General features: G+C 41.0%; 2 protein-coding genes across 2 annotated transcripts in view; one reads left to right on the plus strand and one right to left on the minus strand.

The window, feature by feature from the left end:
• The window catches only part of GPSM2 (G protein signaling modulator 2), a 112,769-nt gene extending 98,316 nt beyond the window's left edge, over positions 1 to 14,453 (minus strand). Inside the window, exon 1 of the mRNA XM_044944617.2 lies at positions 14,280 to 14,453. The gene's annotated coding sequence lies outside the window, so the exon portion shown is untranslated. The remainder of the gene's footprint in view (positions 1 to 14,279) is intronic.
• AKNAD1 (AKNA domain containing 1) overlaps positions 1 to 24,429 on the plus strand; it is a 52,665-nt gene that overhangs the window by 21,164 nt on the left and 7,072 nt on the right. Inside the window, exons 7-13 of the mRNA XM_045166221.1 lie at positions 9,301 to 9,457; positions 12,797 to 12,864; positions 14,511 to 14,624; positions 16,427 to 16,566; positions 17,069 to 17,199; positions 17,304 to 17,389; positions 22,849 to 22,946. Coding sequence (XP_045022156.1) covers positions 9,301 to 9,457; positions 12,797 to 12,864; positions 14,511 to 14,624; positions 16,427 to 16,566; positions 17,069 to 17,199; positions 17,304 to 17,389; positions 22,849 to 22,946 — 794 coding nt within the window. The remainder of the gene's footprint in view (positions 1 to 9,300; positions 9,458 to 12,796; positions 12,865 to 14,510; positions 14,625 to 16,426; positions 16,567 to 17,068; positions 17,200 to 17,303; positions 17,390 to 22,848; positions 22,947 to 24,429) is intronic.

Below are 24,429 nucleotides of genomic sequence, written 5' to 3' on the forward strand. Positions count from 1 at the left end.
GTGCTTATTCAGTTCAATTCAGTTGCTCAGTCATGTCCAACTCTTTGTGACCCCATGAACCGCAGCACGCCAGGCCTCCCTGTCCATCACCAACTCCCGGAGTCTACCCAAACCCATGTCCATCGAGTCGGTGATGCCATCCAACCATCTCATCCTCTGTCGTCCCCTTCTCCTCCTGCCTTCAATCTTTCCCAGCATCAGGGTCTTTTCAAATGAGTCAGCTCTTCACATCAGGTGGCCAAAGTATTGGAGTTTCAGCTTCAACATCAGTCCTTCCAATGAACACCTAGGACTGATCTCCTTTAGGATGGATTGGTTGGATCTCCTTGCAGCCCAAGGGACTCTCAAGAGTCTTCTCCAACACCACAGTTCAAAAGCATCAATTCTTCAGTGCTCAGCTTTCTTTATAGTCCAACTTTCACATCCATACATGACCACTGGAAAAACCATAGCCTTGACTAGACAGGTTTGTGACATTCTACAGGAAACAGGAATCAAGACCATACCCAAGAAAAAGAAATGCAAAAAAGCAAAATGGCTGTCTGAGGAGGCCTTACAAATAGCTGTGAAAAGAAGGAAAGTGAAAAGCAAAGGAGAAAAGGAAAGATATACCCATTTGAATGCAGAGTTCCAAAGAATAGCAAGGAGAGATAAGAAAGCCTTCCTCAGCAATCAATGCAAAGAAATAGAGGAAAACAATAGAATGGGAGAGACTAGAGATCTCTTCAAGAAAATTAGAGATACCAAGGGAGCATTTCATGCAAAGATGGGCACAATAAAGGACAGAACTGGTATGGACCTAACAGAAGCAAAAGATATTAAGAAGAGGTGGCAAGATTACACAGAAGAACTGTACAAAAAAGATCTTCACAACCTAGATAATTATGATGGTGTGATCACTCACCTAGAGCCAGACATCCTGGAATGTGAAGTTAAGTCGGCCTTAGGAAGCATCACTACAAACAAAGCTAGTGGAGGTGATAGAATACCAGTTGAGCTATTTCAAATCCTGAAAGATGATGCTGTGAAAGTGCTGCACTCAATATGCCAGCAAATTTGGGAAACTCAGCAGTGGCCACAGGACTGGAAAAGGTCAGTTTTCATTCCAATCCCAAAGAAAGGCAATGCCAAAGAATGCTCAAACTACCACACAATTGCACTCATCTCACACGCTAGTAAAGTAATGCACAAAATTCTCCAAGCTAGGCTTCAGCAATACGTGAACCATGAACTTCCAGATGTTCAAGCTGGATTCAGAAAAGGCAGAGGAACCAGAGATCAAATTGCCAACATCCACTGGATCATGGAAAAAGCAAGCGAGTTCCAGAAAAACATCTATTTCTGCTTTATTGACTATGCCAAAGCCTTTGACAGTGTGGATCACAAGAAACTGTGGCAAGTTCTGAAAGAGATGGGAATATCAGACCACCTGACCTGCCTCTTGAGAAACCTGTATGCAGGTCAGGAATCAACAGTTAGAACTGGACATGGAACAGACAGGTTCCAAATAGGAAAAGGAGTACATCAAGGCTGTATATTGTCACCCTGCTTATTTAACTTATATGCAGAGTACATCATGAGAAACACTGGACTGGAGGAAGCACAAGCTGGAATCAAGATTGCCGGGAGAAATAGCAGTAACCTCAGATATGCAGATGACACCACCCTTATGGTAGAAAGTGAAGAGGAACTAAAGAACCTCTTGATGAAAGTGAAAGAAGAGAGTGAAAAAGTTGGCTTAAAGCTCAACATTCAGAAAACTAAAATCATGGCATCCAGTCTCATCACTTCATGGGAAATAGATGGGGAAACAGTGGAAACAGTGTCAGGCTTTATTTTTCTGGGCTCCAAAATCACTGCACATGGTGACTTCAGCCATGAAATTAAAAGACGCTTACTCCTTGGAAGGGAAGTTATGACCAACCTAGACAGCATATTAAAAAGCGGAGACATTACTTTGCCAACAAAGGTCCGTCTAGTCAAGGTTATGGTTTTTCCAGTGGTCATGTATGGATGTGAAAGTTGGACTACAAAGAAAGCTGAGTGCCAAAGAATTGATGCTTTTGAACTGTGGTGTTGAAGAAGACTCTTGAGAGTCCCTTGGGCTGCAAGGAGATCCAACCAGTCCATCCTAAAGGAGATCAGTCCTGGGTGTTCATTGAAAGGACTGATGTTGAAGCTGAAACTCCAATACTTTGGCCACCTGATGCAAAGAGCTGACTCATTTGAAAAGACCCTGATGCTGGGAAAGATTGAGGGCAGGAGGAGAAGGGGATGACAGAGGATGAGATGGTTGGATGGCATCACCGACTTGATGGACATGGGTTTGAGTGGACTCCAGGAGTTGGTGATGGACAGGGAGGCCTGGCGTGCTGTGGTTCATGGGGTCACAAAGAGTTGGACATGACTGAGCAACTGAACTGGACTAGACAGACCTTTGTTGGCAAAGTAATTTCTCTGCTTTTTATTATTTTGTCTAGGTTGGGCATAACTTTCCTTCCAAGGAGTAAGCATCTTTAATTTCATGGCTGCAGTCACCATCTGCAGTAATTTTTGAGCCCCCCAAAATAAAGTCAGCCACTGTTTCCACTATTTCCCCATCTATTTGCCATGAAGTGGTGGGACTGGATGCCATCATCTTAGTTTTCTGAATGTTGAGCTTTAAGCCAGCTTAACACCTTCTTATTGCTGCCTTTGAAAGTTAACATTCAAAAATACTTGGATTTCATCCATCTTGTTTGTCAGAATGTAGTCTGATAGATATTTGATTCTCTCACACACTAGGACCAGAAAGCAAGGAGTCAAGAAATGAGGTTCTATCTCCATCAATTATTTGTCTCTGATACTATCTGCATATACTCTTGTCTTCTATTTTACAGAAAAGATCACAAATTCCTTCAAAAAATGTCTTTTCTCTACCTCTGGATCTGCATGTTGTCACCTCCTCTTTCTTCAAGCACCTTCCAACCTCTACAGTCTTGAATCTTGAGCCCATCTCTTCCTGCTACCTTGAGAGTTTCTTCCATCATTTCACTTCCTTTAAATCTTTAGTGTCCCTTGCTGCCTGCTGAATTTTCTTCTTCCTGCCAGACTAGAGCATATTTTCCTATATTTTATTTATCAGTCTGGCTTTCCATGCTTAGATCTTTGTCCCAATACTCACTGAACAGGGCAGCCTTTTCTTACCAGTATAAAGCCACTTTAATCATATACAAAACCCCCATGTGTATTAATACACATACACATGCAGTATGCTCAGTCATTTCGGTATTGTCTGCCTCTTTGTGACTCTATGGACTGTAGCCCACCAGGCCCCTCTGTCCTTGGGATTCTCCAGGCAAGAATACTGGAGTGGGTTGGCATGCCCTCCTTCAGGGGATCTTCCCAACCCAGGGATCGATCCCATGTCTCTTATGTCTCCTGCATTGGCAGGTGGGTTTTTTTCTTTACCACTAGTGCCACCTGGGAAGCCCAATTTTGGGATTGGTTTTATTCTCCCCACTGATCTATGTTTCTATTTCTGCATTAACCACATAGTTCTAAATTACTATAGGTTAAGTATATTTTTTAATGTTTCTCCTTTTTTAAACTTTCTTTAGGTATTCTTATTCATTCTTCTTACTAATTAACTTCATAATCAGCTCAAATTTATTTTTTCATTGATAGTCACTTTTATTGAGAAATATAGCTTTAAGAACCAATTTTCTTTAATAAAATTCCATTTGAATTTTGTTTAGGATTTCACTGAACTTATAGATTAGTTCAGGAAAAGTTAAAATCTTTGCAATGAGTATTCTCATCCTATTCCCATGAAAACATCTCCAGCAAGTTTTTTTCATGTAGATTTTATACACGTTTTGTTAAATTTGTTCTTAGCTATTTTAGACTTTTCTCTGTGTTGTTAATAGATGTTTTCCGTAATTCATATACAGGAAATAAAGAAAATTGTAAATTTAACTTATGTGGGGCTACCTGATGCAATCTGCTCTTAATATTTCACTGATTTTCAGTTGATTGTCTTAGTTTTTAGGTATGACAATCGTAGCATCAGCAAATGATAGGTCCCCTCATCTTCCCTTTTCTCCTTAAATATTTATATATCTTTACTTCTCTCCTACTTTTCTATAACACATTTCTTTACTTCATTTGCTATTTTTTCCAAAACAGTACTGAATAATCACAATACTAGTGAAAGCAATCATTCTTCTCATATTCCTAATGGTACTGGGAATTCTTCCAAATGTTACTGGGTATGAGGATTGCTGTAGGTTCAAGTAGATAAGCTTTATCAAGAAAGTTTCCTTCTTTTCCTGGATTACTAAAATGAGATTTTTTTTTAAATTTAGGAAAAAGTTTAATCCATGGGATTTAGAAATCTACTTAATCTCCTTTAATCTATTAATATAATGAAATATATTAATAAATACCCTAATGTTTATCTATAGAATGAGTTGGGATATTTTCCCTTTTCTTTTTGTGTTCTAGAAGCATTACTTAACATCTTTGTTGAACTCTCATATAATCCCACTTGGATTTGGGGCCTTTGGGGGAGGCAAAACCATAAAACCCCTAAAAGATAACACAGGAGACTACCCGGGTGACCTTTGTTATGGTGATTATTTTTGAGATACAACATCAAAGGCACCACTTATACAATAAATAATTGATAAGCTAGACTTCATTAAAATTTAAAAGGTGTGCTCTGTGAAAGACTATGTAAAAGGAATGAGAAGATAAGACAGTGACTGGGAGAAAATATTGGCAAAAGCCACTTCTGATAAAGGATAGCCATCCAAAACACACAAAGAACTCTTACAACAATAAGAAAACAAACAACCCAACAAAAAAGTGCTAAAGATCTTAACACCTCACTGAAAAAAATACGAAAAAGGGAAATAAGGATATGTAAAAGATGGCAAAAACACATATGAAAAGATGTTCCGTATTGTATGTCATCAGGGAAATGCAAATTAAAACAATGAGATACAAGTACACACGCTGTTAGAGCAGCCCCGAATCTGGAACGCTAGAAGCACCAAATGCTGGTGAGCATGGCGTCCAGTAGGAACTCTCCTTTACTGCTGGTGGGAATGCAAAACGCTGTAGCCACGTTGGAAGACAATTTGGTGGTTTCTTTCAAAACTAAACATACTCTTACCATATGATCTAGCAATCACACTCCTTGGTACTTACACAAAGGAGATAAAAACTTATGTCCAAAAACATGCACACAAATGTTTCAAGCAGCTGTATTCAAAATTGTCAAAACTTGGAAGCAACCAAGATGTCCTTCAATAGATGGACCATACTAATAACTATGGTATATTCTGACACAATGGGACATCATTTGTGCTAAAAGGAAATGAGCTATCAAGTTAGCAAAGACATGGAGAAAACCTAAATGCTTAATACTGAGAAAAAAGCTGATCTGAAAAGGCTATATATTGCATGCTTCCAATTATGTGAAATTCTGGAAAAGGCAAGACTATGGCAACAATAAAAATATCAGTGGTTGCTGGCGGTGGGGATCAGTGGAAGTTTGAATAAGTGGAGTACAAAGGATTTTCAGGGCAGTGAAAACACTCTACATGATATCATAAAGATGGATACATATTATACATTTGTTCAAACATATAGAATATACAACACCAAGAGTGAATCCCAATGTAAAACTATAGGGTGATTATGATGTGTCAATGTAGGTTCATCAGTTATAGCACATGTACCACCTTGAGTGGATGTCAGTAATGGTGAAGGCTCTGCATGTGTAGAGGCAGAGAATATATGGGAAATCTCTGTATCTTCCTCTCACTTTTGCTGAGAAGCTAAAACTTCTCTAAAAAAAGTACTAACTGGGAAAATATTAACACATCTAAATAATTATTGCATTAAATAAAAATTGATATTAGGACTAATCTACAGTTCAGTTCACTTGCTCAGTCATGTCCGACTCTTTGCGACCCCATGAATCGCAGCACCCCAGGCCTCCCTGTCCATCACCAACTCCCGGAGTTCACTCAGACTCACATCCATCAAGTCAGTGATGCCATCCAGCCATCTCATCCTCTGTCATCCCCTTCTCCTCCTGCCCCCAATCCCTCCCAGCATCAGAGTCTTTTCCAATGAGTCAACTCTTCACATGAGGTGGCCAAAGTACTGGAGTTTCAGCTTTAGCATCATTCCTTCCAAAGAAATCCCAGGGCTGATCTCCTTTAGAATGGACTGGTTGGATCTCCTTGCAGTCCAAGGGACTCTCAAGAGTCTTCTCCAACACCACAGTTCAAAAGCATCAATTCTTTGGCGCTCAGCTTTCTTTATAGCCCAGCTCTCACATCCATACATGACCACTGGAAAAACCATAGCCTTGACTAGACAGATCTTTGTTGGCAAAGTAATGTCTCTGCTTTTCAATATGCTATCTAGGTTGGTCATAACTTTCCTTCCAAGGAGTAAGCGTCTTTTAATTTCATGGCTGCAGTCACCATCTGCAGTGATTTTGGAGCCCAAAAAAATAAAGTCTGACACTGTTTCCACTGTTTCCCCATCTATTTCCCATGAAGTGATGGGACTGGATGCCATGATTTTAGTTTTCTGAATGTTGAGCTTTAAGCCAACTTTTTCACTCTCCTCTTTCACTTTCATCAAGAGGCTTTTTAGTTCCTCTTCACTTTGTGCCGTACACACACACACTAATCTACAAGTCAATAATAAATGAGAAAAGCACATATGAAAACCAATGTATTGTAGCTAAAAAACCACAATACTTTGAAGAAAATATTGTTTTAAAATGTAATTAATATGAGGGGGGGTGAAGTTCAAAATCAATAAACTAAGTAGTCAAACCAGGAAAGCAGAAAAAGAACAATAAAATAAACGTCCAAAAGGAAGAGATTCCTAAAAAGAAGCAATAAATACAATTTACAATAATTTGATCAATAAAATAAAATAGTTTCTTTGAAAATATCTATAAAATAGCCAATGGAAAGTTTGAGTGGAAAGCATAAATAACATTAAGAATGAGAAAGGAAAAATACCAGAAGAAAAATTTTAGATTGACTGGGATTGAACAACTTCCTATCAAACATTTTAAAATCTGGATGAAATAGACAAGTCTCTGGGAAAATATAAATTATTAAAATCTACTCAAAAAGAGGTAGGAAATCCCAAAAGACTAAAAACAAGAGGAAACTAGAAAAGATCTAGTTTGTTTCTAGAAACAAAAAATCTCCCAAAGACACCTAATCCAAGTGGGATTATGGGTAAGTTCAACAAAGAAGACTTTAGGTAACTCTTCTGGAACATTAAAAAAAAAAAAAAACTCATTCGATACCTAAACATGATCCTTCTATTCCTGGCCTATGATCCATTCCGAGTTGATTTTTGTGAAGAGTATAAGGTTTGTATCTAGATTGATTTTTTTTGTAATGAATGTCCAATTGTTCCAGCACCGTTTGTTGAAAAGATTATCTTTGCTCAATTCTATCGACTTTACTCCTTTGCCAAATATCAGCTGACTAATTATATGTGGGTCTATTTATGGGCTTTCTGTTCCGCTGATCTGTTAGTCTTGCGCTTCATCAATACTACATTGCCTTATTTCTATAGCTTTAGAGTAAGTCTTGTGGTTGAATCCTGTCTGTCCTCCAACTTTGTTCTTATCTTTCAGTATTGTATTGACTGGTCCAGGTCTTTCGTCTCTACATATAAACTTTAGATAAGTTTGTCAATAGCCTCAAAAGAAGTTGCCAGAATTTTTTTTTTACTAGGATTGGTTAAGATCAAGTCAGGAAGAACAGACATCTTGATACTATCAACTCTTTCAATCCATGGATGTGTAACATCTCTCCATTTATTTGCTTTTGTGATCTCACCCAGAGTATTGTAGTTTTCTCCATAATGATCTTGTGCACATTTTGTTAGATTTATACCTAAGTTTATGGGGTCGCACAGAGTCAGCTGAAGTGACTTAGCATAGCATACCTAAGTTTTGAGTTGGACAAAAAGTTCCTTCAGGTTTTTCTGTATGATAAAATGAAAAATCCAAATGAACTTTCTGGCCAATCCACATTTAATTTTTTGGATCTAAATGCAAATGATACTGTTTTTAATTTCAAATTCCACTTGTTCATCAAAGATATTTAGGCAAGTGATTGACTTTCATATATTAAACTTACACCCTGCAACTTCGCTATAATTGCTTACTAGTTTCAAAGTTTTTTGGTTGCTTCTCTTGAATTTTCTACCCAATCATGTCATCTATGGACAGTTTTATTTCTTCCTTTCCAATGTGTACTCTTTATTTCCTTTCCTTGTCTTATTGCATTAGGTCGTACTTCCAGTACAGTGTTGAATAGGAGTGGTAAGAAGGAACACCTTTGCATTGTTTGTGATCTTAGTGAGTGAGACAGCTGTGATATAATTTTTAAAGTTTTGGAATTTACTGATACTTTTTTTGGGGAGGTAATAGATAAAATTGTATAATTTTAATGAATTTGGGGAAAATTAATTCTTCGGGGGCAAAATATATATACTTATATATGTATGTACACATGGAGTCTCCTGCCTTGGAGGCAGATTCTTTACCATCTGAGCCATCAGGGAAGCCCTAAACTATACATATATACACATATACCTATTTCTACATATATCTATGGATTGAGCTTATTAAATTACTCAGATTTTTCATGTTATTCTTTTTCAAGTCATATAAATCATTATTTTCTCAGAATTATAGCTCCTAGAACTAACTGTAAGGGACCTCAAAATAATCAGATCCACATAAGCAGGGTATTATCTCATAGTTGAGACACAGAAAGATTCAATAATTTGCCCAAGAATACACAGCTAATGATAACAAAATAAGAATTAGAAATATACAACATAATATAATTAACAGTTTCGTATGTTATAAGGAAGTTGAGAGTAAGTCCTAAGAGTTCTCATCACACACACAAAATATTTTTTATTTAATATTATGTCTATATGAGATGATGGATGTTCACTAAACTTGTGATAATTATTTCATGATGAAAGTCAAATCTTTATGCTGTACACCTTAAATTTATCCAGTCCTGTATGTCAATTATATCTCCATAAAACTGGAAGAAAATAAAGAGAAGAAGAGTCCAGGCCTTTTAAGTGAAACTATAAACAGGATGTCTGTCAGGGTCCATCATCCTTCCTGTCTACAGACAGACCACCTTAAAAATGTAAATCAATGCTATATTCAAGAACTGTTGTTACTAGTAACAATACGGACTGCATACCCAATAAGATGCCTGTTTGTTTATATTTACCTAGAAAAATAGAAGGTGAAATCTTCAAGTTGGAGATGCTACTTAAAGATTTTAAAGAGAAAATTAATAAAAGCAAACGTACTTCAGCTGTCTCTCTTCCTGTGAATTCTCCAATCAACCTGGATGACTTGTCATTCACATCCTCTCCACCCTTAAATGAGGTAATACAGCAACCTACAGCTAATTTCATGCCAGGAAAAATGGTTTTTATGTATGTATAGAATCCTAATTCATGGAATCGCTGAATTCTATCTTAACATTTCATGAAAATTTAACTTTCCAAAGGCCTATGAATCATTATTTAAAGTAGAACCAGATTTTAAAAATTAGAAGCTATTTCAAGTGTTGGTTTTTGAAATTTCTTATTGGTTTAGGATGTAACAGTGCAGCTTAAACAGATGAACTGCTGAAGAACTATTTCTTCTGGATGAATAATAACATTTTTTGTAGATTGTGTGTGCCTGGAAGAAATCATTTTTCTTCTTAATAGCTTTGTACTCTCCCTGCTACATAATAGCATACTCACTGAAAGAACTATTTTCCACGAGTCCACTTCTACGTTTTCTTTCTCTCAAGTTAAATTCCTTTGGATTGTCTATGTATGCAAGATCACGAATTCAAATTGATCACCACAGTCTCTCCCTTCTTTCTGTAACCTCAAATATCAGACCATTTCAGACCAAATTAAAATTCCAACAAATGGAAACATCTGAATGATTGTGGATGTTACTCAAATAGATTTTAGTCAGAGTTAAGGACAGGATGTATGTTCAGTTCAGTTCAGTTACTCGGTTGTGTCTGACTCTGCGACTCCATGGACTGTAGCACATAGGGCTTCCTTGTCCATCACCAACCCCCGGAGTTTGCTCAACTCACGTCCATCATGTCGGAGATGCCATCCAACCATCTCCTTCTCTGTCATCCCCTTCTCCTCCTGCCCTCAATTTTTTCCAGCATCAGGGTTTTTTCAAATGAGTCAGTTCTTCACATCAGGTGGCCAAAGTACCGGAGTTTCAGCTTCAACATCAGTCCTTCCAATGAATATTCAGGACTGATTTCCTTTAGAATGGACTGGTTGGGATCTCTTTGCCGTCCAAGGGACTCTCAAGAGTCTTCTCCAACACCACAGTTCAAAAGCATCAATTCTTCGACGCTCAGTTTCTTTATAGTCCAACTCTCATATCCACACATGACTACTGGAAAAACCATAGCTTTGACTAGACAGACCTTTTTTGGCAAAATAATGTCTCTGCTTTCTAATATGCTGTCTAGGTTGGCCATGGCCTGTCTTCCAAGGAGCAAGCGTCTTTTAATTTCATGACTGCAGTCACCATCTGCAGTGATTTTGGAGCCCAAAAAAGAAAGGCTTATGTTTCCCCATCTATTTGCCATGAAGTGATGGGACCGGATGCCATGATCTTAGTTTTCTAAATGTTGAGCTTAAGACAACTTTTTCACTCTCCTCTTTCACCTTCATCAAGAGGCTCTTTAGTTCTTCTTTGCTTTCTGCCATAGAGTGGTTTCATCTACATATTTGAGGTTATTGATATTTCTCCCGGCAATTCTGATTCCAGATTGTGCTTCATCCAGTCCAGCAGTTCTCATGATGTATTCATCATAGAGGTTAAATAAGCAGGGTGACAATATACAGCCTTTACGTCCTCCTTTCCTGATTTGGAACCAGTCTGTTGTTCCATGTCCATTTCTAACTGCTGCTTCTTGACTTGCATACAGAATTCTCAGGAGGGAGGTCAGGTGGTCTGGTATTCCCATCTTTTTCAGAGTTTGCCAGTTTGTTGTGATTCACACAGTCAAAGGCTTTGGTGTAGTCAATAAAGCAGAAGTAGATGTTTTTCTGGAACTCTCTTGCTTTTTTGATGAGTCAACAGATGTTGGCAGTTTCATCTCTGGTTCTTCTGCTTTTTCTGAATCCAGCTTGACCATCTGGAAGTTCACGGTTCACATACTGTTGCAGCCTGGCTTGGAGAATTTTGAGCATTAATTTGCTAGCATGTGAGATAAGTACAATTGTGCAGTAGTTTGAACATTCTTTGGCGTTGCCTTTTTTTGGGATTGGAATGAAAACTGATCTTTTCCAGTCCTGTGGCCACTGCCAAGTTTTCCAAATTTACTGGCATATTGAGTGCAACACTTTCACAGCATCAGCAGCAGCATCTGGAATTCCATCACCTCCAGTAGCTTTGTTCATAGAGATGCTTCCTAAGGTCCACTTGACTTCACACTCCAGGATGACTGGTTCTAGGTGAGTGATCACCCCATGGTGGTTATCTGAGCCATTAAGATCTTTTTTGTATAGTTCTTCTGTATATTCTTGCCACCTCTTAATATCTTCTGCTTCTGTTAAGTCCATAGCATTTCTGTCCTTTATTGTGCCCATCTTTGCATAAAATGTTCCCTTGGTATCTCTAATTTCCTTGAATAGATCTCTAGTCTTTCCCATTCTATTGTTTTCCTCTGTTTCTTTGCATTGATCACTTAGAAAGTCTTTCTTATCTCTCCTTGCTATTCTTTGGAACTCTGCATTCAAATGGGTATATCTTTCCTTTTCTCCTTTGCCTTTAGCTTCTTTTCACAGCTATTTGTAAGGCCTCCTCAGACAACCATTTTGCCATTTTGCATTTCTTTTTCTTGGGGATGGTCTTGATCACTTCCTCCTGTACAATGTTACAAACCTCCATCCATAGTTCTTCAGGCAGTCTGTCTATCAGATCTAATCCCTTGAATCTGTTTGTCAAATTCCTTACAAATAATCATAAGGGATTTGATTTAGGTCATACCTGAATGGTTTAGTGGTTTTCCCTACTTTCTTCAATTTAAGTCTGAATTTTACAATATGGAGTTCATGATCTGAGCCACAGTCAGCTCCTGGTCTTGTTTTTGCTGACTGTATAGAGCTTCTCCACCTTTAGCTGTAAAGAATATAATCAATCTGATTTTGGTATTGACCATCTGGTGATGTCCATGTGTAGAGTCTTCTCTTGTTGGAAGAGGGTGTTTGCTGTGGCCAGTGTGTTCTCTTGGCAAAACTCTGTTAGCCTTTGCCCTACTTCATTTTGTACTCCAAGGCCAAATGTGCATGTTACTCCAGGTATCTCTTGACTTCCTACTTTTGCATTCCAGACAGGATGTTGAAGATTATACAAATGTTAGCCCTTCCAAACAAGTTAGGTTTGCCTCCTCAGAACACTTACCCACCTAGCAAAATCCCATTCGTTCATCTTCAGAGTTAGGCCATTTATATGACCCAACCCCGATGCACAGCCACCCGCCCCAAGGCAGAATTCTTTGCCCCAGCCTCTGTGTCCCCATACAACTGTGTCTCATTTGTCTTGCGCCTTTGTACCCATCTTTGCAGCCCAAACATTTAAGTGAATGCCCAATATGGAGTGCATACTCAGTATAGTAAACTCTGAGCCAGGGTGGTTTTAACAAATGATCTCAAAGGCTCACAGCTGGTTCTCTCTCCTATCCTGAGCCAGAGTTCCCTTCAGCACGGTGTGAACGAGCCTCGTGAGGCAGCCCAGCCTCCTGGTCAGCGCTCCATGAGGTATGGGTTTGCTCTTAACTGGTCCCAAGTTTACAGCAACTGTTGCAAGATGATGAGGACTCTATAACTTTGTGACAAATAGCCCTGAAAAGAGTCTACTGCTAGTATTACCCATTCATTCAGCAAATATTTATTGCTAAATGTTAGGCACTTTTCTAAGTATTAGGGATACAATATAAATAAGACAGACAAATCACCTACTGTCAAGATGCTTACATTTCTGTGAGGGACACATGCAATGAACAGATAAAATTAACGTGGAACTACAGAATGTTAAAAGTGTTATGCAGGTGCCAGTAATAACGCATTTTTATGACTCTGAAGTCAGACTGTCTGGGCTCAAATCCAGGCTCTGTCACTGATCAGCTTTGTGACCTTAAGAAAGTTATGTAACCTCTCTGAGCCTGTTTTCCTCCTGTGTAAAGTTGGGCTAATAATACCTATCTAAGCTTCCAACTCCTCTTCAGCAAAAAGACTTTGCAAACTGTAAAGGTGTGAACCAGCATAATATTATGTTTGCTATAATTTTGTCATTATCATTTTAGATCCAGGGGTTTTTAATCCCAGTATTTCTAGTGTGTTTATAATGAAATATCTCAAAATTGGTCCCAAGACTAGCAGCATTGGCTTCACCTGGCAGCTTCTTAGAAATTTTAATGATATAATGAGGATATTTAAGTGAGTTAATATATATACTTAAGACAGGACCTGGCTCATAGTAACTATATTACCTGGGGGTAGCTACCTTGGTCATGATGGGATTTGACCAAAAGTAACTCACTGGGGGAGGTTAGGGTCAGAGGTGAGATGTGAATTGAGTACTGCGGGATGAGAAGGAGGCAGCTAGGTGAGGAGTCTGGGGAAGGGGACTCAAGGCAGGAGAATGCAATGTCTTAAGGACACAGAACTGATTTGAGTCCATTCCTATAGGACTGCAGCCCTAAGGGCAAGTCCCCTTCGGCTCCCCAGTTACTCAAGGACCACTCCAGCCGTTCTGCAGGGCTCCCAGGCCCTTGTGCATGAGAGGGGACAGGAGGCCCCCTCTTCTGAGGAGCTGGCCCTGCAGCCCTAGCAACGAGTGCAGCGATGGGCTCCTCCTGAGGGTTCAAGAGGGAGAAGTGGACCGTGGGTTCCACGGGAGCCTGGCTGCCTGGGTTGTGGGGAACCCTCTGCACAAAGGCGTCTGGGTAAGGGAGGGTGAGAAAAAGGCAAGTGGTCGCTTGACGTCCCCACCACACTCTACTTCAGGCTACTCCTTCCCACCATCCCCGGAGTGCTGAAATTAAATTCTCAATGACTTCACCAGACTAACCAAAAGCCGAATAATCCCCCAAAGTGGGGCTCAAGAACTGACTCTAAAATTCAAACTGCTTTTTTTTTTTAGAAAAAAAAACAACAAAACAAAACAGACTAACCAGAGCAAATGGCCGTGAGGTTGTCTTCTGCTCCAGGGTAGTATCTAGGAGCCCCGTCCTGGCTCCGTTCAGCTCAATGCCTTGGCACTTTTACCCACCCAGTATGGCTGCCTGTGACTCTGAAATTAGCATAATTAAGATCACTTAGCTCTCGTTCTAATGGGTGTCCTGGATGTTAGTGCTGGTGAGAGCTGCCCACATGGCTAACCCTCCCACTCTCTGTGCACGCAGGAGAAACCTTCCTGAGGCACCTGTTCTAGATCAGGGCTTGTCTCCAACTGCAGCGTGTAGGGGACTCACCTGCGGGTCTTACTGCAATGCTGGCTTTGATTCACCAGGTCTAGGGTGAGCCTACAGTTCTGCATTTCTAACAAGCTCCCAGCTGATGCCAATGCTGTTGGTTTGGGGACCACATTTTGAGATAATTCCATTATAAAGGAATTGGAAATACTGGGATTAAAAACCCCTGGGCCTAAAATAATAATGACAAATTTATAATAAGCTGTAGACAATAATAATTCTGCTGGTTCAGAACTTGGCTGCTTGCAAAGACTTCTTGAAGAAAAAAGTTGAAAGCTTACAAAGGTGAAGAGACTTGTCCAGCACAAATGACGGGGGATACTGGATCCTAGGTCTCCCAACTCGGGTAGAGGGCACCCCTCTACATTCTTCTAATATAGTGAAAGTCAAAGTGTTAGTCTCTCAGTTGTGTCTGACTCTTTGAGACTCCATGGACTGTAGCCCACCAGGCTTCTCTGTCCACGGATTCTCCAGGCAAGAATACTGGAGTGGGTTGCCATGCTCTCCTCCGGGGATCTTACCAACTCAGGATCGAATCCAGGTCTCCTGTACTGCAGGCAGACGCTTTACCATATGAGTTACCAGGGAAATCTGAAGTGCAGGGGTTTCCCCTGTAGGCCTATGAGTGATAAAAGAAAACACAGAGGGAGAGTGAAGTAAAAAAAAAAAAAAAAAAGCCTCATTATTTTTTAAATTATAACTATACAGGTTCATAGCAAAAAAAAAAATCAGAAAACAGAGAAAAGTATAAAAAGGAACATTTCTCTGGGAGAAAAACTGTCTGGTCTTTTTTCCTCTGATACACATGCTTTTTGCAAAAGTGGGGTCATACATGTATTGTTTTAGAATATACTTTTTTCATTTAACATTATATTGGGGGCCTCTCAACTGTTATTGAGTAAACCTACAGCTGCATTTTTAAGCACTGCTTTGTATTTCATTGTATGGGTAGACCCTGACTTATTAAACCGATCTCTTATTGATGGACATTCAATTGTTTCTGGTTCTTTGATAGGATAAACACTGCTTCAATAAAATCATTTAACATGGAAACATTTGGCTAGAGTTGATTAGTTCCTTTGGATAAAAATCTAGGATTGCAGATGATGGTTCAAAAAGTACATAGCGAAAATTTGATAAACTAGCCTTTAGCAAAGTGGTGGCCACGGCAGTGCCTAGGAATGAAGGTGCCTTCAGCCTGAGCCAAACCAGGTCATCTGTTTTTTCTTTTCAACCTTCACTAAAGTGATAAATGAAAACTGATATTGTGCTAATCTGTATTTCTTTGACTGTTTGTAAAATTTACCCATTTTTGTATGTTTCTTGGCCATTTCTACCACCTCTTTGACAGTATCAACATTTCAATTAATGTTTGCAAAACCACAGTCAATATTTTTAAGAAAGGTGGACAACCTAGAAAACACTAAGAGCAATCAGTGCTCACTATTGAGATCTTTATCATACAAAGTGCTCTGACACAGGTACAAAAGAGCCATAAATGTGTGGTTAACGACACAAGTATATGGGAGGGGCTCAGATGCCAGCTAGGTCACTCACTCTGTGTGACCCTGACAAGCAGCTTAAACTCTCTGAGTCTCAGATTATTCATCACTAAAATGGGGACAACCTGCCAGGATGGTGGGAAGGGATAAAGGAGACGATATGAGAGGCACCTGGCACAAGGAACGATCAACACATTTTTGCCAATAAGAAAACACTGAAACCCTCCAAAAAATTGATGGATAAAAAAATAACTAAAAGTCACAAGTAGGGAATACGACCAATAAATAAACATATGGGGAAACACTTATCTCCTTTAACAACAGATGAAATGTTAATAACACAAGGAGCCACCCCTACTTTTTAAATGAACAAGAACATTTTCAAGAGATAATTCCTGATGCAGAGGAAGGTGTGGCCAAGCAAGCTGCCCATGTTGTTGGCAGCATGCAGTTCGTGCAGCTTTGGTGGAAAGCAATCAGGCCACGTGTGTCATCACACAACCTTTGACCCAGACACTTCCTAAGGAAGTAATTCAAAATATGGAAATGTTTTGTACACTGTACAAAACATTCTATTTGTACAATGATGCTTCTTTCTCACCATTGTTTGTAATGGTGAGAAAAGTGTTTATTTTTTTGTTTACATAAAGGGTAAAACCATAGCGAGGGCGGTGTCAGCCCTTTCAGTTCTGTAGTGTGATTTTTGGGTGTGTGTTAAACGGGGACATATAAACAATAATGTAGGCCTCTAGACAGTCTCTAAACCTTGTTTTAATTCGCAGTTGAATACAGTGCTTTGGAAAGGCTTTTAGACTCTGCTGAACAGTGATCAGATTTAAATCAGTGAAGGATTTAAAAACCATCGTCAGTCTCTTCATCCTCTAGTGGAGTTTGGGGTAATTCGAAACCAAAGGAAAGAGAAAAAGATGGGGTGTGTGCTGGGGGAGTGTTCTGTCATCTGTAAACTAGACTTTTAAATGTCTGGAGAAGGAAGGAAGTCAAGGCAGGGTGGAATCTTCCTTTCTGTAAGCCCTAGGCCATTACAGCACAGAAACCCCGCCCCCTCCTCCCCCAACTCTCGCTCAAGCCAGAAAGCAGAGCGGAGGCGTCCTGCGATGGTGAGTCTGGCGGGGTCCGCACGCGTGCTGGGCTGTGCCCAAGCCCCTGAGGGGTGAGTCAAATCCTCGGTCGCATCCACATCTGTGTGTGTTTTGTGGTGCAGGAGGAGCCCAGCACCGCCTCGGGGAGGCAGGACCGTGCAGAGACGACCAGTGCAAGCTGTGCCTTCTGCCTGCGCGTACTTCAGTGGTGAGGGTTCCCGGCTGCTAAATTCCCAGAGTGGGTGGGAGCCTGTTCTGGGATAATAACTCCAGCCAGGGTGGGCATCAACTCACTGAACGACCAGCAGCCACGAGCCAAGTTACAGAATCACAGACCTCAGGGTTGGACACAGTGACCGCCCTCTCTCTCAACTGACAAATCCCTTTAGCCGTGGCCCTCAACTGGGGAGAGCTTCAACCTTACCGTGCACGCTCAGATGCATCAGTCGTGGCCGATTCTTTGTGACCCCATGGACTGTAGCCCTCCAGGCTCTTCTGTCCATGGGACTCTCCAGTCAAGAATACTGGAGTGGGTAGCCATTTCCTTCTCCAGAGATTCTTCCCGATCCAGGGATGGACACCTCATCTCTTGCATTGGCAGGCGGATTCTTTACCACTTCATCACCTGGGAGGCCCTCAACCTTACCAGGGGACTTGAAAATAATGTATATGCCTCAGGCCCCACCTACTGTATTAGCCTCCCGGGGGCGGAGCCCTTGTGGGAATATTTTTTTAAAATTTCCCCTGACTCGGATAGGCCCCTTGGTTAAGAATCACAACTACAGCATATGGAGGGTGGTTTGGCTTGAAGGCTCCCTTTGAACCTTGCCCACCTGGGAGATTATTATACACCACTGTATACTAGCTCCCACCCTCACTACTCTTCCCTCACAATGACTGAAAAATCTTCCCTATTGGGTCTCACCTCTGTCCCCCAGTCCCACCAGAAACAAGCCTAATTCCACATCTCAGGGTTTACTTCTCCCCTATCCCTCAGCAAGAAATCATCCAGGTGACAAGCTGTAAACTGGGTAAAAAAGTGTAGATGTGAAATCCTAGGGAGAAACCCTTTATGGGTTTGAAACACTCTTAGGTCAACTGTTAGTCCACATGGATTCAGAATCATTTATTTGAAGCTTCTATCAATCAGCCAGATGTGCCTCCTCCAAGCTTCTGAGGTACATGGACTGAGGCCAAACCTTGACTAATTGACCTTAGAAAGGTTGACAGTCAAGGAGGGAGGGGCAGTTTAGTTACCACAATTATGTGTATGTAATGTACGCTAATAAAGGCAGATGACAAGGCCTGAAAGACTGCAGTTTCCTGTTAGAAAGCATTCCAGCATGGGAATAGGTAATTGTCATCAGGGTTCTATTGAGTTTCCACCCCCTAAAAAATCTCCATGTGTCATCTGGTATGGACCATCAGTCTAATAAACCATCAGCTTTGACTCTCAGGGATAGAAGGGCCTTGAATAATGCCAACTCCCTCAGTCAACCCAGGCTCACTATTTTTATTTATTGAATTAAAATCTAGGTTTTGAGGTGTTTTTTTTTTTTTTTTTTTTTTTTTTTTTTTTTAGTAAATATAATTAAGGGCTTCCCTGGTGGCTCAGTGGTAAAGAATCCACCTGCCAATGCAGGAGATGCAGGTTTGATTCCTGGGTTGGGAAAATCCCCTGGAGGAGGAAGTGGCAACTCACTCCAGTATACTTGCTTGGGAAATCCCATGGACAGAGGAGGCTGGTGGACTAGAGTCCATGGGGTCACAAAGAGTCGGACTGCTGCTACTGCTGCTAAGTCGCTTCAGTCGTGTCCGACTCTGTGCAACCCCATAGATGGCAGCCCACCGGGCTCCTCTGTCCCTGGGATTCTCCAGGCAAGAACACTGGAGTGGGTTACCATTTCCTTCTCCAATGCATTAAAGTGAAAAGTGAAAGTGAAGTCGCTCAGTCATGTCCAACTCTTCGCGACCACATGGACTGCAGCCTACCAGGCTCCTGTCCATGGGATTTCCCAGGCAAGAGTACTGGAGTGGGGTGCCATTGCCTTCTCCAAAGAGTCGGACATGACTTTAGCAACTAAACAACAGTAATAAAAACAAGTATAATAAAAAATAGTCTGACATTTTAAAAACATTCTGATTAAGCATTCAAGGTACTAGATATTTCTCTACCAAATTTATAGTCTAGACCTCACAGAACCACTTAAGTACCAATACAGGGACCAATGTTCCAGACTACATTTTCTCTTTTATAACAAACAAGTTAGAAGGTAAAACACAGCCAAGTGTAAAATCAGATCTAACAGTAAATCTATTGCTGGCAATAGGCATGGTTTATCATTTGAAATCTTGGTAAACTACATCATCCTTGAGGAATTAATTGAACAGAAGACTGTATAGACTCTTTACTCTTTTAGAAGATTAGAGTTCTCTCAGATGGAATGTATTATCTATTTAGCCTACTGATGCACATACTGTTTGAAGGATATTTATATACATGCAGATAAATAACAATTATGCTACATGTAAAATGTTTATCCCTTTATGTCTGATGCAGAATTTTGGATTTAAGAGATTTTGGATTGCTGAAAAACTTTGTCTTGCTGAAAAACTGTCTTCTCAAGTAGAGCTTCCCTTAGCTGTTTGGCAAGAAGATTTTAGTGCACAAAGAAGTTTCAAAGAGGCGGAAAAAGAAAGTCGTGTATTAGACTGAGCTCACTTGAGTGCAATCCAAGTTTTCCACTTTGGAGAGCAGATGTTCACATGCCCCAGAGGAGGAGGGTGGAGGCAGAAAATAAGGTGTGAGAAAATATGTGACTCAGGAGGAGAGCATGTTTTTCCAAGAAGCAGGAAAGTGCCTGGCTTCTCAGCCCCTAGCCTCACAGACTCCAAGCAAGGTTGGAGTCCACCAGCAGCAGGCCCAGGCACAGTTGGATGAGCCTGCATTTGCAAGCAAGGCCTGAGGCTCAAACCCCATTTCCGGGAATCAGTCTCATTCCTGACTCACTGGCTATGTCCAGGATATCTTGGGCACGGTGCCCTCCACACTAAGAATGAGCAACGTTCCCTAGGGGCTTATTACAGTATCCTAGGGGCTGAGCTAGAACTTTCTTAAGAATTTTTATCAACTAAAATCCCTTTCAAGGAGTTAGAGTTCCTGTGAAGGAGGGAGACTGAAGCTACAGATGGCTGGGGGAAGTGTCCCAGTATGACTACCATAGCACATCTTTCTGATGCCCCTTGGTGGCTTAGCATCGGTAAAATGAACACCACATGGTCTCTACAAACAAAGCATCACTATGAACAAAGCTACTGGAGGCGATGGAATTCCAGCTGAGCTATTTCAAATCCTAAAAGATTGATGCTGTTAAAGTGCTGCATTCAATATGCCAGCAAATTTGGAAAACTTGGCCATGGCCACAGGACTGGAAAAGGTCAGTTTTCATTCTAATCCCAAAGAAAGGCAATGCCAAAGAATGCTCAACCAACCATACTATTGCACTCATTTCAAATGCTAACAAGGTAATGCTCAAAATCCTTCAAGCTCTGTTTCAACAGTATGTGTACTGAGACCTTCCAGATGTACAGCTAGATATAGAAAAGGCAGAGGAACCAGAGATCAAATTGCCAACTTTCGCTGATCATAGAAAAAGCAAGAGAATTCCAGAAAAATATCTGCTTCACTGACTACACTAAAACCTTTGACTGTGTGGATCACAACAAACTAGAAAATTCTTAAAGAGATGGAAATACCAAACCTGCCTTACCTGCCTCCTGAGAAATCTGTATGCAGGTCAAGAAGCAACAGTTAGAACTGTTGGACCTGGAACAACGGACTGGTTCCAAACTGGGAAACGAATACATCAAGGCTGTATATTGTCACGCTGCTTATTTAACTTCTATGCAGAGTACATCATGAGAAATGCCAGGCTAGATGAAGCACACGCTGGAATCAAGATTGCAGGGAGAAATATAAATAACCTCAGATATGCAGATGACACCACCCTTATGGCAGAAAGTGAGGAGGAATTAAAGAGCCTCTTGATAAAGGTGAAAGAGGAGAGTGAAAAAGCTGGCTTAAAACTCAACATTCAAAAAACTAAGATCATGGCATCTGGTCCCATCACTTCATGGCAAATAGACGGGGAAACAATGAAAACAGTGACAGACTGTAAAATCACTGCGGACGGTGACCGCAGCCATGAAATTAAAAGATGCTTGCTCCTTGGAAGAAAAGCTATGACCAACCTAGACCACATATTAAAAAAGCAGAGACATTACTTTGCCAACAAAGATCTGTCTTGTCAAAGCTGTGGTTTATCTAGTAGTCATGTATGGATGTGAGAGCTGGACCATAAAGAAGGTTGAGCGCCGAAGAATTAATGCTTTTGAACTGTGGTGTTAGAGAAGATTCTTGAGAGTCCCTTGGACTGCAAAGAGATCAAACCAGTCAGTTCCAAAGGAAATCAATCCTGAATATTCATTGGAAGGACTGATTCTGAAGCTGAAGCTCCAATACTTTGGCCACCTGATAGGAAGAGCTGACTCACTGGAAAAGACCCTGATGCTGGGAAAGATTGAGGGCAGGAGGAGAAGGGGATGACAGAGGATGAGATGATTGGATGGCATCACGGACTCAATGGACATGAGTTTGAGCAAGCTCCAGGAGATGGTGAAAGACTGGGAAACCTGGCATGCTGGCATGCTGCAGGCCATGGGGTCACAAAGAGTTGGACACAACCAAGTGACTGAACAACAATGGTCTCATAGCCTTTAGCCCCATATTTGTCATTTAGTCACTAAATCATGTTCAACTCGATGTGACCCCATGGACTGTAGCCCACCAGGCTCCTCTATGCACAGAATTTCCTAGGCAAGAATATTGGAGTGGGTTGCCATTTCCTTCTCCACAGGATCTTCCTGACCCAGGGATTGAACCTGAGTCTCCTGCATTGTCAGGCGGATTCTTTATCACTGAGTCACCAGAGACACAGAACAAAATCCAGGACTTTTTGGATCGCTCAGCTTGTACTTTTGGATACAAAGTCATGTGATCTGGTACCAACAGGTAGCATAGCTTCTTCCCCTGATAAGAACTGAATTTGAAGCATGAATATGAAGAAAACTCTAAGTTTTATAATTCTGTATTTCATATTTCTAATTGTGTATGTGTGTATGATGACTAGATATTATCCTCAGGAAAACGAAACAGATTTAATGTTTGGTATCCATGTTCTTGGGCTTCCCTGGTGGCTCAGACAGTAAAGAATCCACTTGCAATGTGAGAGACCTGGGTCAGGAAGATCCCCTAGAGAAGGGAATGGCTACCTATTCCAGTATTCTTGCCTGGAGAATTCCATGAACAGAGGAGCCTGGCAGGCTATAGTCCATGGGGTTGCAAAGAGCCAGACACGACTGAGCATCTAATATACACACAAATACATGTTCTCACCAGGCCAGATTGTGCTGGGTGCACTTTCTCATCAGGAAAGCTCTCAAACAGGCAGGCAGAGGGTTGAGGGTTGGCTGTGTTGAGAATGACATACATTCTCCATCGTTACTGGCTCTGACCCAAGAAATTTCACATTTCACTTTTACCAATTCCTTCACTATCTCTATTAGCAGTGTACTAAATGTTTATGGAATCTTATGCATCTTTTTTAGGAAGCAAAAAATGGAGAAAAAAGATCACAGAGGAATTGACTGTGGAAGGTTTCCTATTGCCATTCAAGACAAGATGCTGCACCCAGATTCAGTGCTCGGTAAGCTGAGGGGGTCTAGGGGCAGTCGTCATGGTTCCAGCCCCTCTTTGGGTTCTGCTTACTATGGGCAGAATACCTGCTATGCTAAATAGCTTTACCTAGACTAGGGTGTTGCATTTTAATTTTTGTTTTTGCAAAATGTAAAGAATTAGTAATGAATTGATTCAGGCGAGATGTGGTCAAGCAGTGTGAAAGTGCCCACAACTGTCTCTGCCTGGAGTTGCAGGGCTCCGTGACTCAGTCACGAGGTGGTCTCAGTTCTGTGCGGCAGCCCCCAAGCATGAACCAGAATCTGCACCTAAGGAGCTCACCCACACGGGAGCTGCTGAGGACTTGTCCACATACATTTCATAGGAGCAGAAAGAGTGGAGAGGAGACCCAGAGAGCACCAGTGCATGGAATTCAATGATTTTTAGTCATAGGGACCTTTCTCTGAAGATAGTTTAAGCAGAAAAATAACCGCTGGCAGGACTGCCCTGGATGAAGAAGAGATGGGGCTGAGGCCTGCAGCTTAGGCAGCTAGGAGGGAGAAAATCAGCACCCAAGCCTAATCTACCCAGTTCATACAGGAGGAAACGGGGGGCCAGAGAACTAACCAGGCTTGCTTACGTTCCCATAGTCTGATAGCCAAGAGCCTTTCCTTCAACTCAGTATTATTCCTACTCTGTCACATGTAGCTCTATTTCTTCTCTGTAGAAGACACATTTTCTAATAATAATAATAGGTTTCACTGACTGAAGACTTACTCTATACACCAGAACCGAGCAGAGATTTTCAAAGTGTGGTCAGAGGGTCCCTGGAGGGCTGTGAGGTCCTCTCTTTTCCCTGAAAGAACCGTATTGCAACAGGTTGAATGGAGACACACCTGTGGAAGCCAGCTGCCTTCGGTTAAGCCAGATATTCTAGGTATTTGCCAAAACACAAAATACTGCCGCTTTTCTCACTGGTCACTGATTTTTAAAATTTTCAAAATAGCTGTTTTGCATTAAAAATGTTATTTTGTGAACATGAAATGATTATTTTTTTAAAGTATTTTTTTTTTAATTTCTCAATTTAAAATTCTAACAAAAACCCCTTGGGACTGCTCATTCAGTCTTCAGTTCAGTTCAGTCACTCAGTCATGTCCGACTCTTTGCGACCCCATAAATCACAGCACACCAGGCCTCCCTGTCCATCACTATCTCCCGGAGTTCACTCAAACTCACGTCCATTGAGTCAGTGATGCCATCCAGCCATCTCATCCTCTGTCATCCCCTTTTCCTCTTTCCCCCAATCCCTCTCAGCATCAGGGTCTTTTCCAATGAGTCAACTCTTTGCATGAGGTGGCCAAAGTACTGGAGTTTCAGCTTTAGTATCATTTCTTCCAAAGAACACCCAGGGCTGATCTCCTTTAGAATGGACTGGTTAGATCTCCTTGCAGTCCAAGGGACTCTGAAGAGTCTTCTCCAACACCACAGTTCAAAAGCATCAATTCTTCAGTGCT

Source organism: Bubalus bubalis, chromosome 6 (assembly GCF_019923935.1).
Source record: "Bubalus bubalis isolate 160015118507 breed Murrah chromosome 6, NDDB_SH_1, whole genome shotgun sequence".
NCBI classification, from domain to species: domain Eukaryota; kingdom Metazoa; phylum Chordata; class Mammalia; order Artiodactyla; family Bovidae; genus Bubalus; species Bubalus bubalis.